At 48.6% G+C, this 19,162-nt stretch overlaps 1 protein-coding gene across 1 annotated transcript in view; it reads left to right on the top strand.

Annotated features, from left to right (window-relative positions):
• Positions 1-8,979, top strand: part of LOC137381045 (probable G-protein coupled receptor 139) — a 62,956-nt gene extending 53,977 nt beyond the window's left edge. The window contains exon 2 of the mRNA XM_068053438.1: positions 8,072-8,979. Coding sequence (XP_067909539.1) covers positions 8,072-8,979 — 908 coding nt within the window. The remainder of the gene's footprint in view (positions 1-8,071) is intronic.
• Positions 8,980-19,162: the final 10,183 nt, after the last annotated feature.

The following is a 19,162-nucleotide window of genomic DNA, read 5'->3' as shown; positions in this document are numbered from 1 at the left end:
AAGGTCCTGTTCCTGTGCTGTAAATTTTCTTTGTTCTTCTTCTTTGATCTTTGAAGGTTGTTACAAATGCTTCAGCCTTCTCTTTCGCACTGATGTGATGAGCTCCCCCATCACTGAGGATGGGGATATTTGTGGAGCCACCTCCTCCAGTTCGTCGTTTAATAGTCCACCACCATTCACGACTGGATGTGCCAGGACAGCAGAGCTTAGATCTGATCCTTTGGTTATGGGAATGCTTAGCTCTGTCTGTCGCATGCGGCTTTCACAGCTTGGCATGCAAATAGTGCTGTGTTGTAGCTTCACCAGGTTGACACCTCATTTTGAGGTATGCCTAGTGCTGCTCCTGACAGGCTCTCATGCACTCTTCATTGAACCGGGGTTGGTCTCCTGGCTTGATGGTAATGGTAGACTGGGGGATATGCCAGGCCATGAGGTTACAGATTGTGGCTGAGTACAGTTCTGCGGCTGCTGATGGCCCACAACGCCTCATGGATGCCCAGTTTTGCATTGCTCGAACTGTTCGAAATCTATCCCATTTAGCATGGTCACCGTGCCACACAACACTATGGAGAGTATCCTCAATGTGAAGGTGGGACTTCATCTCCACAAGGACTGTGCGGTGGTCTCTCCTACCAATACTGTCATGGAGAGGTGCATCTGCGGCAGGCAGGTTGGTGAGGACGAGGTCAAGGCACACACGCAAACACACACACATACACACACAGATACACAAAGACATCAAGCAGAACCCAGCCCCGAGACACACACACACGTACATGCACACATACACACACGTACACACACAGTACACAGGCCCTGAGACACATATACAAACTCACACATACAAGGCACAGCGCAAACACTGACACACACACACAAAGACACAAAGCACAACCCAGTCTTGAGACACACATACAAACACACACACTCACATAGTACATCACAAATATTGAGACACACACACAGACACTCACCCACACACAGACACATACACACACACTCACCCACAGAAAAACACAGATGCACACACGCACAAGCACACTCATACACACACACACACACAAAACACAGCCCATGCCCTGGGAAACACATGCACAGACACAAGACAAGCACTGAGGAACTCACAGAGACTCTCAAACATGCAGCACAACCCATGCACTGAGAGAAACTCACAAACTGACACCAACAGATACAGACATAGATGTGCGCATGCACATACATGAAGACGCAAAGCACAACCCAGGCCCTGAGACACTCATGCACCCCCACCCCCACCCACACACACAAATACACAAATACACACACACAAACAGACACGCACACAACCCAGGTTCTGAGACACACAAACACAGACACAAATACTCTTTACACACAGGTCACTGAGTGAGGTACAAACTAACACACACACACACACACACACACACACAGCACAACTCAAGCACCGATACACACACACAGACACACACTCTCACTCTCTCAGACACGCACCCACTCTCTCAGATACACACAGACACATACACACACATGCTCTTTCTATCTTACATGCGCACTCTCTATCTCACACACATGCTCTCTCTCTCACACACACACGCTCTCTCTCTCTCTCTCTCCCTCTCTCTCACACACCCACACGCTCTCTCTCTCACACACACACTCTCTCTCACACACACACACACTCTCTATCTCACACACACAGACACACTCTCACTCTCACACCAAACACACACTCTCTCTCACTCACACACGCACGCTCTCTCTCTCACACAAACACAATCACTCACAAACATACATTCACTCTCACCCACAAATACAAACTGTCTTAACTACACTCATATACACACATACACACACACACGCTCTCTCGCACACACACACACACTCTCAGCCACACACACGCTCTCAGTCTCACACACACACACTCTCCCTCCCACACACACACACTCTCAGACACAAACACACACTCTCTCCCTCACACACACACTCCCTCTATCACAAACTCTCTAACACACACACACTACCTCACTCACACACACTCTCTCTCTGAAGCACTCACACAAACACACGCACTCTCTCTCTCTCTCTAACACACACACACACATGTTGTCTCACACACACACGCTCTCTCAGAAACACACTCACACACACACACACACACACATTGTCCCTCTCTCACACACACACACACGCTCGCTCTCTGACAAACACACGCATACATGCTCTTTCTCTGGCACACACACACGCACACACGCTCTGTCTCTCTCTCTCACGCAGACACACGCTTTCTCTCTCACACAACGCACGTAAAAACATGCTCTCTCTCTCTCACACACACATAAACACAAGATCTCCCTCTCTCTCTCTCACAAACACACACACACGCGTGCTGTCTGTCTTTCTCTCACACACACACACACTCTATCGCACACACATTACACACACACGCCATCTCTCACACACACATCCACACACAGACACACACATGGTCTCTCTCTCACACACACACGCCCACAATCACATTCTCTCTCATACACACACAATCACAATCAGACACACACACTTTCGCTATCACACGCGCACACACACACTCTCTCTCACACACATGCTCAATCTCTCTCTCTCTCACGCACACACAAACAGAGGCACACATAAACACACGCTGTCTCTCTTTCACAGACAGATACACGCTCTCTCACACACGTTCTCCCTCACACACACGCTGTCCCTCTCACGCGCACAGACCCTCTCTCTCTCTCTCTCTCACACACACAAACACACGCTGTCTCTCGTTCACAGACAGATACACGCTCTCTCACACACACTCTCCCTCATCCACACACTGTCTCTCACACACACACACTCTCTCTCGCACACACACATATACACACACGCCCCTTCTCTCTCTGCCATACACACACAGTCTCTCTCTCACACACACACTCTCTCTCAAACACACACACTTACACACACGCTCTCTCTCTCCCTCTCTCTCTCTCTCTCTCACACACAAACAGTCTGTCTCTCTCTCTCACACACACACACACTCTCTCTGATGCACTCACACACACACACTCTCTCAGAGAAACACACGCTGTCTCTCACACACACGCTCACATACACGCACACACACACACAGACACACACACGTTCGAACTGACAGACACCCATTCTCTCTGTCTCTCACACACACATGCTCTCTCTCACACACACACTCTCTGACACACACGCACTCTCTCTCTCGAGCACACACACACACACACAGATGCACAAACACACACTCTCTAGCGCACACACTCTCTCCGACACACACACGCTCTCTGACACACACACTCTCTCTCTCAGACATACACACACGCTCTCGCTATAACACACACACGCTCCCTCTCACACATACACGCACTCACAGTCACACACACATACAAACCACACATGCTCTCTTTCTCTCTCACACACACACACTCTCTCCCTCTCATGCACACAAAGTTACTCTCTCAGACACAAACACACACACACTCTCTCACACACTCACACACACACTCTCACACACATACACACATTCACACTCTCTCACACGCGTGCTCTCTCTCACACATGCATGCACGCACGCATTATCTCTCTCTCACACACGCACTGTCTCTCTTCCACACACACTCACAGCTCTCTCACACATATATGCACGCACGCACGCATGATCATTCTCTCACACACGCACTGTCTCTCTTACACACACACTCACAGCTCCAGTGACCCGGGTTCAATTCTGGGTTCTGCCTGTGTGGAGTTTGCAAGTTCTCCATGTGTTTGCGTGGGTTTCCTCCGGGTGCTCCAGTTTCCTCCCACATGCCAAAGCCTTGCAGGTTGATAGGTAAATTAGCCATTATAAATTGCCCCTAGTATAGGTAGGTGGTAGGGAAATATAGGGACAGGTGGGGATGTGGTAGGTATATGGAATTAGTGTAGGATTAGTATAAATGGGTGGTTGATGGTCGGCACAGACTCGGTGGGCCGAAGGGCCTGTTTCAGTGCTGTATCTCTAAGCTAAACTAAACTCGTTCTCTCTCAAACAGACACACATACACACACACTCTCTCACAATCACACGCACACACATACGCACACAAGAACGTTCTCTCTCTCACACACACACATACACACACGCATAATCACACACACGCACTCTCTCTTTCGCACGCGCACACTCACGCTCTATCTCACACACGCTCACTCTCAGATGCACCCACACACAGTCTCTCTCAGACACACACATGCTTTCTCACACACAAACACACACACAGATGCCAACTCACAAGCACACACTCTCTCTTCCTTACACACACACACCACTCTCCCTCTCTGACACACACACTATCTCTCTCACACTCACACACATGCTGTCTCTGAAACACACACACCCTCTCTCTCACACACACACGTACACGTGCTCTCACTCACACTATGTCTCTTAAACACACATGCATGCACTCTCTCACAGACACGTACAAACGCTCTCTCACACACACTGCCTCTCTTACACACACCCACACACAGAACCACACGCACACTGTGTCACACTCACACGTACACTCTCTCAGACAATCGTACACTCGCTCAGACGTACGCACACACACTCGCTCCGACGGGCATACACACTCTATCCCTCTCTCAGATACCGACAAGCTCTCTCTCAAACACACACACATAAACACACACAAGCTCTCTCACACACACACGCTAACACAAAAACACGTACAAATGCGCTCTGTCTCACGCACACACTGTCTCTCTTACACACAAACACCCACTATCTCACACATGCGCGTACACTCTCTCTCAGACTCACACACACGCACACTTCTCAGACACATACGTGCACTCCCTCTCTCTCTCTCTCACACACACACACGCTCTCTCTCTCTCTCCGACACACACACACACTCTCTCTCACATACTAACATACCATCTCCCTCTCTCTCACACAGACCCCACACATACACCCCACATACACCACACATGCACACTCCCTCTATCACACATACTCACACACGCTGTCACACGCACACACACACACAGACACACGCTGTCCCAGTCACACACGCTCTCTCTCGAAGACACACACACACACATTCTCAGACACCCAGACACACACTTTCTCTCCCACACACACACTGTCTCTCTCTCTCTCTCTATCACACATGCACACACACACTCTCTCACACATGTCCTCTCCCACACACACACACACGCTCTCTGTCCTTCTCTCACACACGCACACATGCACGCACGTTCTCTCTCACAAACGCACATACGCTCTCTACCACACACACAGACACACACACACACACACACACACACATGCTCTCTCACTCTCTCACACACGCACACACGCTGTCCCAGTCACACACGATCTCTCTCTCAGACACACACACACACACACTCACACATTCTCAGACACCCAGACACACACGCTCTGTCCCACACACACACTGCCTCTCTCTCTCTCTCTCTCTCACACATACACACGCACACTCCCTCACACACGCTCTCTCTCTCACACACACGCGCGCTCTCACTCTCACACACAAAAACACACTCTCTCTCACTCACACACGCAGGCTCTCTCTCTCTCACACACACAATCACTCACAAACATACATTCTCTCTCACCCACACATACACACTGTCTTACCTACACGCATATACACACATACACACACAAACGCTCTCTCGCACACACACCCACTCTCTCAGTCACACACACGTTCTCAGTCTCAGACACACTCACTCTCCTCCCACACACACACTTTCAGACACAAACACACAGTCTCTCTCTCACACACACACTCCCTCTATCACACACTCTCTAACACACACACACTCCCTCTATCACACACTCTCTAACACACACACACTATCTCACACACACACTCTCTCTCAAGCACTCACACAAACACACGCACACTCTCTCTCAGACACACACGTGCACTCTCTCTCTCTCTCACACACACACACACACACACACGCTCTCTCTCTCTCTCCGACACACACACACACAATCTCTCTCTCACACACAAACATACCCACTCCCTCTCTCTCACACAGAACGCACACATACACCCCACATACACCACACACGCACACTGCCTCTATCGCACACACTCACACACGCTGTCACACGCAGACAAACAGACACTCACACACAAACAAACATTCTCCCTCTCTCTCACACACACCCCACACTCTCACTGCACATACACCACACATACTCACTCTCTCTCACACACACACGCACTCTCTCTCTCACTCTCTGTCACACATACACACACACACTCTCTTACACATGTCCTCTCCCACACACACGCACACGCTCTCTGTCCTTCTCTCTCACACACACACACACACCCACCTACACACACACACACACACACACACGCTCTCTCTCATACACACCCAATCTTTCTCACACACATAGCCTCTCTCACACACACATTCTCATACACACACACAATCACACACACTCACTCTCTCTCACACACACTCACACACCCACAAACACAGACATGTACACACGTACATGCTCTCTCTCAGACGCACTCACACACACGCTCTCTGAAACTCGCACACGCTGTCTCTCTCACACATGCGCTCACATGCACACACACACAGACTGTCTCTCTCACACACACACTCTCTCACCCACACACACACACACGGTCTCTCTCATACTCACCCACTCTTTCTCACACACATGTTCTCTCTCACACACACGCTCTCTCTCACACACACACACTCTCTCACACGGCCACACACACCCTCTCTCTCTCACACACACGCTCTATCTCACGCACACAGATTCTCTCACTCTCTCTCAGACACACACGTGCACTCTCTCTCTCTCTCACACGCACACACTCTCTCTCTCTCACACGCAACACACGCACATGCTCTCTCTCACACACGTTGCTTCTTTCACTCTCTCTCTCTCTCTCACACACACGCAAACTCTCTCTCACACACACGCACTCTCTCTCACACACTGTCTCTCTCTCACACAAACACACTTTCTCTGTCTCTCACACACACACATTCTCTCTCAGATGCACTAACACACGTACAATCTCTGACATACACAAGCTGGCTCTCTCACCCATATTCTCACACGCACGCACGCACACACATACACACACTCTCTCACTCACACACACAGTCTCTCTCTTTCTCTCAGACACACACACACCCACGCTCTCTCTCTCTCACACAAAGTCTCTCACTTTCTCTCACATGCATACAGTCTCTGTCACACACACATTCTCTCTCTCTCCCTCTCTCTCACACAAAGTCTCTCACACACCCAAGCACACACGCTTTCCCGCTCACACTCACAAGCGCGCTCTCTCTCAAACACACACACATACACACACACACTCTCATACACACACACAATCACACGCACTCTCACCCTCACACGCACACACATACACACGCTGTTCCTAACACACACACACTCTCGCTCAAACACACACACACACAGGTCACACCGCAGCACTGAGCCAGGCATATAAACGCACACACATCTATACTCACACACACACACACAGATCACACCACAGGCATTCAGACAGAGTCAGTCAGTTCAACATTTAACTATCTATACAAGACCACAGTGCTGCAGATGCTGGAAATCTGAAATAAGAACAGAAAATGCTGGAAATACTCAGCAGGTCAGGCAGGACCTTTTGAGAGAGAAAAATAGTTTAATGTTTCAGGTCGGTGACCCTTCATCAGAACTGGGAGAGATAAGAGATGGAGCAGTTTTCAAACCAGACGGGGAAAGGAGGGAGAAGGAGGATTGTGATCAACATTCAATTTAACAATTTCAGTATCATCCTTTTATTATTTAATCTCTCCTGTCTTCCACCGTATCACAGACCTTCCCATTTGTTCATTTAGGTCCAATCATTTTAATACATCACTGGATACAGGAACACATTTATAAATCTCAATAAGTCCTCAATCAAACTGGTAACTTTGCTCCAGCCTGATGTATAATTTCCCTGTTTATTTCCCTTACTCACAGTTAACTTGCTGACGATTGGGATCCTGTCTCGGGGAAAGTGCGGTCTCTCCAAATGTGTCACTTGCTACCTGGTGGCCATGTCAGCGGCGGATCTACTGGTCATTATCCTGGACCTGATATTGAGACACATTCCCATTGTTTATTGGGAACAGTTTCAGTTCCTGGAGTCCATCCCCGTGTGTAATATCCACGCCGTCCTGCTTTACACAGCCACAGACTGTTCTGTCTGGTTCACCGTCACTTTCACCTTTGATCGATTTGTGGCCATTTGTTGCCAGAAGCTGAAAAGTAAATATTGCAGTGAGAAAACGTCGGCTGTGGTTGTGGGAACAGTGACTGTGCTGAGCTGCTTAAAGAACATCTTCTGGTATTTTATATTAATAGGTGAGTATTCGCTGGTGAACAGCCCCTGGTTTTGTTTTGTAACATTAGATGTTCTGCTCTCTCGTGTCTGGACAACAATCGAGTTGCTCCATTACATTCTAACCCCGGGGCTCCCATTTGTGCTGATTTTGCTGCTCAACGCTCTCACCGTCAGACACATTTTAGTGAACAGCAGAGGACGCAGGAGACTCCGGGCTCACATCAGTGGGGGGAGTCGCAGAGACCCCGAGTTGGCGATTCGAAGGAAATCTATAATTTTACTGTTCGTTATCTCGGGGAATTTCATCCTGTTGTGGATGATGTTAATGGTGTTTTCAATACATAACCGGATGCTGGGTTTGGGGTATTTGGAGACTATGTCTGTTTCTCTCCCTGTGCTTTTCCACGATTTGGCCTTCATGCTGCAGCTCCTGAGTTGCTGCACAAACACTGCGATTTACGCTGTGACCCAGACTCAGTTTAGAGAGCAGTTGAAGAATGTGCTGAAATATCCCTTTACGACAATTGTTAAATGCATTCAATGATCAGAGAAGGGAACGAGGCCTGTCACCATGGAGACAAGCAGGGGGCAGGGCCTATCACCATGGAGACAGAGTAGGGGATGGTTCTGTTTACCCACTATCGGGGAGTAGGGGCGGACTCTGCCTCCAGGGTGATAGAGGAGTGGAGGCGCGGTCTGTTTCCAGGGTGACAGAGGAGGGGAGGCGGGGTCTGTTTCCCTGGTGATGGAGGAGTAGGGGCGGGGTCTGTTTCCAGGGAAACAGCGAGTCGGGGCGCGGTTTGTTTCCAGAATGATGGGGAGTTGGGGCGGGGTCTGTTTCCAGGGTAATGGAGGAGTGGGGGCGAGGTCTGGCTCCTGGTGACGGAGGAATGGGGGCGGGACCTGTTTCCAGGGTGACAGGGGTGTGGAGGCGGGGTCTGTTTCCAGGGTGATGGTGTAGTGGGGGCGGGGCCTGTTTCCAGGGTGACAGGGATTGGCGTGGGGACTGTTACCCAGTGATGGAGGAGTGTTCCGAAGAAGGGTCATCGACCTGAAACATTAACTCTGCTTCTTTTTCCACAGATGCTACCAGACCTGCTGAGTGGTTCCAGCATTTCTTGTTTTTATTATGGAGGAGTTTGGGCTGGGTCTGTATCCAGGTTGATGGAGGAGTGGGGCATGGTCTGTTTCCAGGGTGACGGATGAGTGAGGGCGGGGTCTGTTTCTACAGTGACGGGAGTGGGGGCGGGGTCTGTTTCCCCAGTGACGGGAGTGGGGGCGTGGTCTGTTTAAAGGGTGACGGGAGTGGGGGCGGGGTCATATTGCTTCTGAATTTTTAATAATCTTTTAATTCCTTTATTATAAAAGAATCCTTTTAATTATTTATAATCTTTCATAATCATTTATAAACATTGACTGAACTTTATAACCTTTACAAACTGTTTACAATTCTTCCTAACACTTTGTTAATTTTTAGAATCCTTTATGATTGTTTATGATTTATTATCCTTTATGAGCCTTTACTGTCATTTATAACCTATTACATTCACTGCCGTTGGCAGAAAACACTACTAATTATCGCCGTGTATTGCTCTCAATTCAAACAGACCACAGTGCATATCATTTAAAATGGCCACAGCACATGTCGCTTAAAATGGCCGAAGTGCAAGTGACATCAAACAGCCGCACGGTATGTCAATTAAAATTGCAGCAGCGCATGTCACTTAAAATGGCCAAAGTGCAGGTGACATGAAAAAGCCTCACGAAATGGCATTTAAAATGGCCACAGCAAATGTCGCTTAAAATGGCTGCAGTGAAGATGATATCAAGCAATCACATGGAAAGGCATTTAAAAAGGCCGTAGCAAATGTCACTTGAAATGGCCACTGTGCAGATGACCTCAAACAGCTGCACAGAATGTCGCTTAAAATCGCTGCAGTGCATGTCACATGAAATGGCCGCAAGACGTAAGATTTAAGATGCCTACGGTGCAAGGGATATTTGAAGCAGCACTCCTTTAATCCCTGTTAAATGGTACATACTCACACTCACAGACCAGGAAAGGCCCAGTTCAAATCAACCATGTTAAAAACCCAGTTGGAGTGGTACTCAGTCCAACTCACACACCAGAAAAGAGCCAATTCAATCCAGGCTTCCATTAATACCAGCTGGAGTGCGACTGAGTCCCACTCACAAGCCAGGAAAGAGCCAGTTCGATCCAGGCCACTATTAATACCAGCTGGAATGGTACTGAGTCCCACTCACACACCAGCGAAGAGTCAGTTCATTCCACTGCTCTATTAATACCAGCTGGATTGCTACTGAACACCAGTCACGCTCCAGGAAAGAGCCAATTCAATCCAGTCCTACATTAATATCAGCTGGAGTGTTACTGAACACCGCTCACACACCATGAAAGTGTCAATTCTTTCTGGGCTTCTCTAAATACCAGCTGGAGTGGTATTGAGTCCCACTCACAAACCAGGAAAGAGACAATTCAATCCAGACCTCTACTAATTCCACCTGGATAGGTAATGAGTCCCACTCACAAACCAGGAAAGAGCCAATTCAATCCAGACCTCCATTAATGCCAGCTGAAGTGCTACGGAGACCCACTCACACACCAGGAAAGAGCCAATTCATTCCAGGCTTCTCTTAATACCAGCTGGAGTGGTACTGAGTGCCGCTCACACACCAGGGAAGAGCCAATTCAATCCAGGTCTCTATTATGAACAGCTGGAATGGTACTGAGTCTCACTCGCGCACCCGGAAAGAGCCAATTGAATCTAGGCCTCTATTAATACCAGCTGGAGTGGTACTGAGTCCCACTCTCACACCAGGAAAGAGCCAATTCAATCCAGACCTCTATTTGCAAGTTCTCCCTGTGTCTGCATGGGTTTTCGCCGGGTGCTGCCGTTTCCTCCCACATCCAAAAGACTTGCAAGTGATAGGTAAATGTGCTCCACTCACATATCAGGAAAGTGTCAATTGAATCCAGGCCTCCATTAATACCAGCGGATGAGGTACTGAGTCCCACTCACATTCCAGGGAAGAGACAGTTCATTCCAGGCCTCTATTAATACCAGCTGGAATGGTACTGACTCCCACGCTCACACCAGGAAAGAACCAACTCATTCCCGGCTTCCAGTAATACCAGCTGGAGTGCGACTGAGTCCCACTCACAAACCAGGAAAGAGCCAATTCAATCTAGACCTCTATTAATACCAGCTGGAGTGGTACTTATTCCAACTCACACACCAGAGAAGAGACTGTTCATTCCAGGCCTCTATTAACATCAGGTGGTCTGGCATTGAGACCCACTCACATACCAGGGAAGAGGCAGTTCATTCCAGGCCTCTAGTAACAGAGGCAGGACTGGCACTGAGTTCCACTCAAGCACCAGGAAAGGGGCAGTTCTTTATAGGCCTCTATTAATACCAGCTGGAATGGTACTGAGCTCCACTCACGAACCTTGAAAGAGCCAATTCAATCCAGGCCTCCATGAATACCAGCTGGAGTGGTACTGATACGCATTAACACACGAGGAAAGAGCCAGTTCAATCCAGGCTTCCAATAATACCAGCTGGACTGCGACTGAGTCCCACACAAACACCAGAAAAGAGCCAGTTCAATCCAGGCCTATATTAATAACAGCTGGAATGGTACTGAGCCCCACCCACACACCAAGAAAGATCCAAATCATTCCAGGCCTCTATTAATAACATTTGGGGTCGAACTGTGCCCCACTCACAAACCAGTAAAGTGCCGATTCAATCCAGGCCTCTATTAATACCAGCTGGAATGGTACTGAGCCCCACTCACACGCCAGGGAAGAGACAGTTCATTCCAGGCCTCTATTAATACCAGCTGGAGTGGTACTGAGTCCTACTCACACACCAGGAAAGTGCCAATTCAATCCAGGCTTCCAATAAAACCAGCTGGAGTGCTACTGAGCCCCACTCACACACCAGGAAGAGCCAATTCATTCCAGGGCTCTATTAATCCCAGTTTGAGTGGTATCGAGCCCCACTCACACAGCAGGAAAGAGCCAATTCAATCCAGGCTTCTACTGACACCAGGTGGACTGGTACTGAGACCCACTCACACACCAGGGAAGAGACAGTTCATTCTAGGCCTCTATGAATGCCAGGTAGAGTGGTACCGAGCCCTACTCACACACCAGAAAGAGCCAATTCAATCCAGGCGTCTATTCATAACATTTGGAGAGGACCTGTGCCCCACTCACGCATCAGGAAAGTGCCAATTGAATTCAGGCCTCCATTCAGACCAGCTGGAGTGGTACTCAGTCCCACTCACATAGCAGGGAATAGACAGTTCATTCCAGGCCTCTATTAATACCAGCTGGAATGGTACTGAGTCCCACTCACAAACCAGAGAAGAGACAGTTCATTCCAGGCCTCTATTAGCATCAGGTGGTCTGGCATTGAGTCCCACTCACATACCAAGGAAGAGACAGTTCATTCCACGCCTCTATTAACAGAAGCAGGACTGGCACTGAGTCCCACTCACACATCAGGAAAGGGACAGTTCCTTCTAGGCCTCTATTAATACCAGCTGGAATGATACTGAGCCCCACTCGCACACCAGGAAGGAGCCAATTGAATCGAGGCCTCTATTAATACCAGCTGGAATGATCCTGAGTCTCACCCACACACCAGGAAAGAGCCAATTCCATCCAGGCCTCTTTTAATGCCAGCCGGAGTGGTACTGAGTCTCATTCACATACCAGGAAAGAGACAATTCAATCCAGGCTTCCAATAATACCAGCTGGAGTGCTACTGAGCCCCACTCACACACCAGGAAGAGCAAATTCATTCCAGGGCTCTATTAGTCCCAGTTTGAGTGGTACAGAGCCCCACTCACACAGCAGGAAAGAGCCAATTCAATCCAGGCCGCTATTAAAACCAGCTGGAATGGTACTGAGCCCCACTCACCCACCAGGAAAGATCCAATTCAATCCAGGCCTCTATTAATAACATTTGGAGTCGAACTGTGCCCCACGCACAAACCAGGAAATTATCAATTAAATCCAGGCCTCTATCAATACCATCTGGAGATGTACTGAGTCCCACTCACACGCCAGGGAAGAGACAGTTCATTCCAGGCCTCTATTAATACCAGCTGGAATGGTTCTGAGTCCTACTCACGCACAAGCAAAGAGCCACTTCAATCCAGGCTTCAATTAATACCAGCTGGAGTGGTACTAAGTCCCAGTCACACAGCAGGAAAGAGTCCATTTCATCCAGGCCTCTATTATTACCAGCTGGAGTGCTACTGAGTCCCACTCACACACCAGAATATAGCCAATTCAATCCAGGCCTCAATTAATACCAGCTGTAGTGGTACTAAGTCCCAGTCACACAGCAGGAAAGAGTCCATTTCATCCAGGCCTCTATTAATACCAGCTGGAGTGCTACTGAGTTCCACTCACACACCAGAATATAGCCAATTCAATCCAGGCCTCATTAATCCCTGCTGGAGTGGTGCTGAGTCCCACTCGCACACCAGGAAAGAGCCAGGACAATCCACACCTCCTTTAATACCAGCTGGAGTGGTACTGAACCCCACTCACACACGAGGAAAGAGTCAACTCAATCCAGGTCTTTACTAATAACAGCTGGAGTGGCACTGAATTCCACTTACACAACGCAATAGGGCGGCACAGTGGCGCAGTGGTTGGCACCGCAGCCTCACACCTCCAGGGACCCGGGTTCGATTCTGGGTACTGCCAGCGTGGAGTTTGCAAGTTCTCCCTGTGTCTGCGTGGGTTTTCCCCGGGTGCTCCGATTTCCTCCCACAGCCAAAAGACTTGCAGGTGATAGGTAAATTGGCCGCTGTAAATTGCCCCCAGTGTAGGTAGGTGATAAGGAATATGGGATTATGTAGGGTTAGTATAAATGGGTGGCTGTTGGTCGGCACAGACTCGGTGGGCCGAAGGGTCTGTTTCAGTGCTGTATCTCTAAATAAATAAAATAAATAAAAAGAAACAACTTATTCAATCCAGGCCGATATTAATCCCAGCTGGATTGGTTCGGAGTCCCACTCACACAGCAGGAAGGAGCCAATACAATCCAAGCCTCTACTAACAGCAGGTGGACTGGTACTGAGTCCCACTCACTCAACAGAAAGAGCCAATTCAATCCAGGGCACTAATAATAACATTTCGAGTGGAAATGTGCTCCACTGACACATCAGGAAAGTGCTAATTGAATCCAGGCCTCCTTTAATACCAGCTCGAGTGGCACTGAGTCCCACTCACATTCCAGGAAAGAACCAATTCACTCCAGGCCTCTATTAATGCCAGATGGAACGGTACTGAGTCCCAGTGACACTGCCGAAAAGGGCAATTTCAATCCAGGCCTCTATTAATGCCAGATGGAACGGTACTGAGTCCCAGTGACACTGCCGAAAAGGGCAATTTCAATCCAGGCCTCTATTACTACCAGCTGAAGTGGTACTGAGACCCACTCACTCAGCGGAAAAGACCCAATTCAATCCAGGCCTCTATTAAAATCAGCTGGAGTGGTACTGACTCGCACTCACACACTAGGAAAGAGCCCAGTATATCCAGGCCTCTATTAATACCATCTGGAGTGGTACTGAGTTCCACTTACACAACAGGAAAGAACCAATTCAATCCAGGCCTCTATGACTACCAGCTGAAGTGGTACGGAGACCCACTCACACAGCGGAAAAGAGCTCATTCAATCCAGTCCTATATTTATACCAGCAGGAGTGTTACTGAGTCCCATTCACACGGCAGGAAAGAGCCAGTTCAATCCAGGCCGCTTTTCGTACAAGCTGGAGTGCTACGGAGACCCACTCACACACCGGAAAAGAGCCCATTCAATCCAGGCCTCCATTAATAACAGCTGGAGTGGTACTGAGTCCCAGTCACACAGCCGGAAAGAGCCCATTTCATCCAGGCCTCTATTAACACCAGCTGGAGTGCTACTGAGTCCCACTCACAGACCAGAATATAGCCAATTCAATCCAGGCCTCATTAATCCCTGCTGGAGAGGTACTTAGTGCCACCCGCATACCAGGAAAGAGCTAATTCAAAACAGGCGACCATTAACCCCAGTTGGCATGGTACTGAGCTTCAATCGCACAACAGAAAAGAGGCAATTCAATCCAGGTCACTATTAACACAAGCTGCCGTGGTACTGAACCACACTCGCACACAAGGAGCTGTCAATTCAATCCAGGCCTCCATTAATACCAGCTGGAGTGGTACTGAAACCCACTCACACGGGTTTTCCCCTTTATGGGAAGTGAGGGAAGAGATTTCCGCGCCTTTGGCGATGATCTTTGCGTCTACTGGAGTAGTACCAGATGGTTGGAGGGTGGCAAAAGTTGTTACCTTGTTCAAGAAAGGGGATACGGATAACCCTGGGAATTATAGCCCAGTCAGTCTTACGTCGGTGGTGGGCAAATTATTGGAGAGGATTCTGAGAGACAGGATTTACGATTACTTGGAAAAGCATAGTTTGATTAGAAACAGTCAGCATGGCTTTGTCAGGGGCAGGTCATGCCTCACAATCCTTATTGAATTCTTTGAGGATGTGACAAAACACATTGATGAAGGAAGAGCAGTGGATGTGGTGTATATGGATTTTAGCAATGCGTTTGATAAGTTTCCCCATGGTAGGCTCATTCAGAAAGTAAGGACGCATGGGATACAGGGAAGGTTGGCCAATACAGAATTGGCTGGCCCATAGAAGACAGAGGGTGGTAGTAGATGGAAAGTATTCCGCCTGGAGCTCGGTGACCAGTGGCGTTCCGCAGAGATCTGTTCTGGGACCTCTGCTCTTTGTGATTTTTATAAATGACTTGGATGAGGAAGTGGAAGGCTGGGTTAGTAAGTTTGCCGATGACACGAAGATTGCTGGAGTTGTGGATAGTGTGGAGGGCTTTTGTTGGTTGCAGCGGGACATTGACAGGATGCAGAGCTGGGCTGAGAAGTGGCAGATGGAGTTCAACCTGGAAAAGTGTGAAGTGAATCAATTTGGAAAGTCGAATTTGAATGCGGAATACAGGCTCAAAGACAGGATTCTTGGCAGTGTGGAGGAACAGAGGGATCTTGGGGTCCACGTCCATCGATCCCTCAAAGTTGCCACCCAAGTTGATAGAGTTGTTAAGAAGGCGTATGGTGTGTTGGCTTTCATTAACAGGGGGATTGAGTTTAAGAGCCGCGAGGTTATGCTGCAGCTCTATAAGGCCCTGGTTAGACCACACTTGGAATATTATGTTCAGTTCTGGTCGCCTCATTGCAGGAAGGATGTGGAAGCTTTCGAGAGGGTGCAAAGGAGATTTACTAGGATGCTGCCTGGACTGGAGGGCATGTCTTATGAAGAAAGATTGAGGGAGCGAGGGCTTTTCTCATTGGAGTGAAGAAGGATGAGAGTTGACTTGATAGAGGTTTACAAGATGATGAGAGGCATCGACAGAGTGGATAGCCAGAGACTTCTTCACAGGGCGGAAAGGGCTATCACCAGGAGGCATAATTTTAAGGTGACTGGAGGAAGGTTTAGGGGAGATGTCAGAGGTAGGATCTTTGCACAGATAGTGGTGGGTGCGTGGAATGCACTGCCAGCGGTGGTAGTTGAAGCAGAAACATTGGGCATATTTCAGGGACTCTTGGATAGGTACATGAATGATAGTAGTATGAAGGGTATGTAGGTAGTTTGATCTTAGAGTTGGTTAAAGGGTCGGCACAACATCGTGGGCCGAAGGGCCTGTACTGTGCTGTACTAGAACAAAGAACAAAGAAAATTACAGCACAGGAACAGGCCCTTCGGCCCTCCAAGCCTGCGCCGATCCAGATCCTCTATCTAAACATGTCGCCTATTTTCTAAGGATCTGCATCTCTTTGCTTCCTGCCCATTCATGTATCTGTCCAGATACATCGTAAAAGACGCTATCGTACCCACGTCTACCACCTCCGCTGGCAACGCGTTCCATCTAGAGTGGAACTGAGCTCCACCCACGCACCAGGAAAGAGGCAATTCGATCAAGGCCTATATTAATCCCAGCTGTAGTGGTACTTTGTCCCATGCACATATCAGGAAAGGGATAATTCAAAACAGGACACCATTAATACCAGCTGGAGTGGTACTGAGTCCCACGCAATCACCAGGAAAGAGCCCATTCAATCCAGGCCTCTATTAGTATCAGATGGAGCTGCACTGAGCTACACTCTCACACCAGACGAGAGCCAATTCAATCTAGGCCTCTATTAATACCAGCTGGAATGGTACTGAGTCACATTCACAAACCGGGAAAGAGCCAATTCCCTACAGGTCTCCATTAACTCCAGCTGGAGTGGTACTGAGCTCCACTCACGCACCAGCAAAGAGCCAATTCAATCCAGGTCTCCATTAATACCAACTGGACTGGTACTGAGATCCACTCATTCACCAGCAAAGCGCCAATTCAGTCACGGCCTCTATTAATATGAACTGGAGTGGTACTGAGTCTCTTTCACACACAAGGATAGAGCCAATTCAAACCACCCACCATTAATACCAGCTGGAGTGGTATTGAGCTGCGCCCACACTACAAGAAAGACCCTATTCAATCCAGGTCTCCATTAATAGCAGCTGGAGTGGTACTGAGACCCACTCACACACCAGGAAAGAACCAATTCAATCCATGTCTCCATTAATACCAGCTGGTGTGGTACTGAGTCCCACCCACACACCAGGGAAGAGCCAATTCAATCTAGGCCTCTTTAAATGCCAGCTGGAGTGGTACAGAGTCCCACTCACAAATCAGGAATGAGCTAATTTAATCCAGGAATCTTCAAATACCAGCTGGAGTGTACTGAGTCCACTCACACAACAGGAAAGAGCCAATTCAAAACATGCCTTTATTAATACCAGCTGAGTAGTACTGAACACCATTCACGCAATAGGAAATAACCAATTTAATCAAGGCCTCTATTAATACCAGCTGGATTGCTACTGAGTCCCACTCACACACCAGAAAAGAGCCAATTTAATCGAGGCCTCCAGAAATACCAGCTGGAGAGGAACTGAGTCCCTCTCACACACCAGGGAAGCGCCAATTCAATCCAGGCCTCTGTTAACAGCACCTGAGCGGAACTGAAACCCACTCACACAACCGGAAAGAGCAAATACAATCCAAGCCTCTATTAATAACAGCTGGAGTGGTACCAAATCCCACTCACACACCAGGAAAGAGTCAATTCAATCCAACCCTTTTTTGATACCAGCTGGAGGGGTACTGAAACCCACTCACATATCGGACGCGAGCCAATTCAATGCAAGCCTCTACTAATACTAGCTGGAGAGGTACTCAGTCACATTCACCAACCAGGAAAGAACCAATTCACTCCAGGTCTCCATTAACTCCATCTGGAGTGGTACTGAGCTCCACTAACACACCAGCATGTAGCCATTTCAATCCGGATCTCTATTAATACCAGCAGGAGTGTTACTGAGTCCCATTCACACGGCAGGAAAGAGCCAAATCAATCCAGGCCTCTATTAATATCACTTGGAGTGGTACTGAGGCCCCACTCACACACAAGGGAAGAGCCAATTCAACCCAGGCCTTGATTAATACCAGCTTGTGTAGTACTGAGTCCCACTGACACAAGCAGGAAAAAGCTATTTCGAACCAGGCCTCCATTAATACCAGCTGGAGTGTTATTGAGCTCCGCTCATACACCGGAAAAGATC

Source organism: Heterodontus francisci, chromosome 21 (genome assembly GCF_036365525.1).
Source record: "Heterodontus francisci isolate sHetFra1 chromosome 21, sHetFra1.hap1, whole genome shotgun sequence".
NCBI lineage: Eukaryota > Metazoa > Chordata > Chondrichthyes > Heterodontiformes > Heterodontidae > Heterodontus > Heterodontus francisci.
This window is presented reverse-complemented; position numbering and strand designations above follow the sequence as displayed.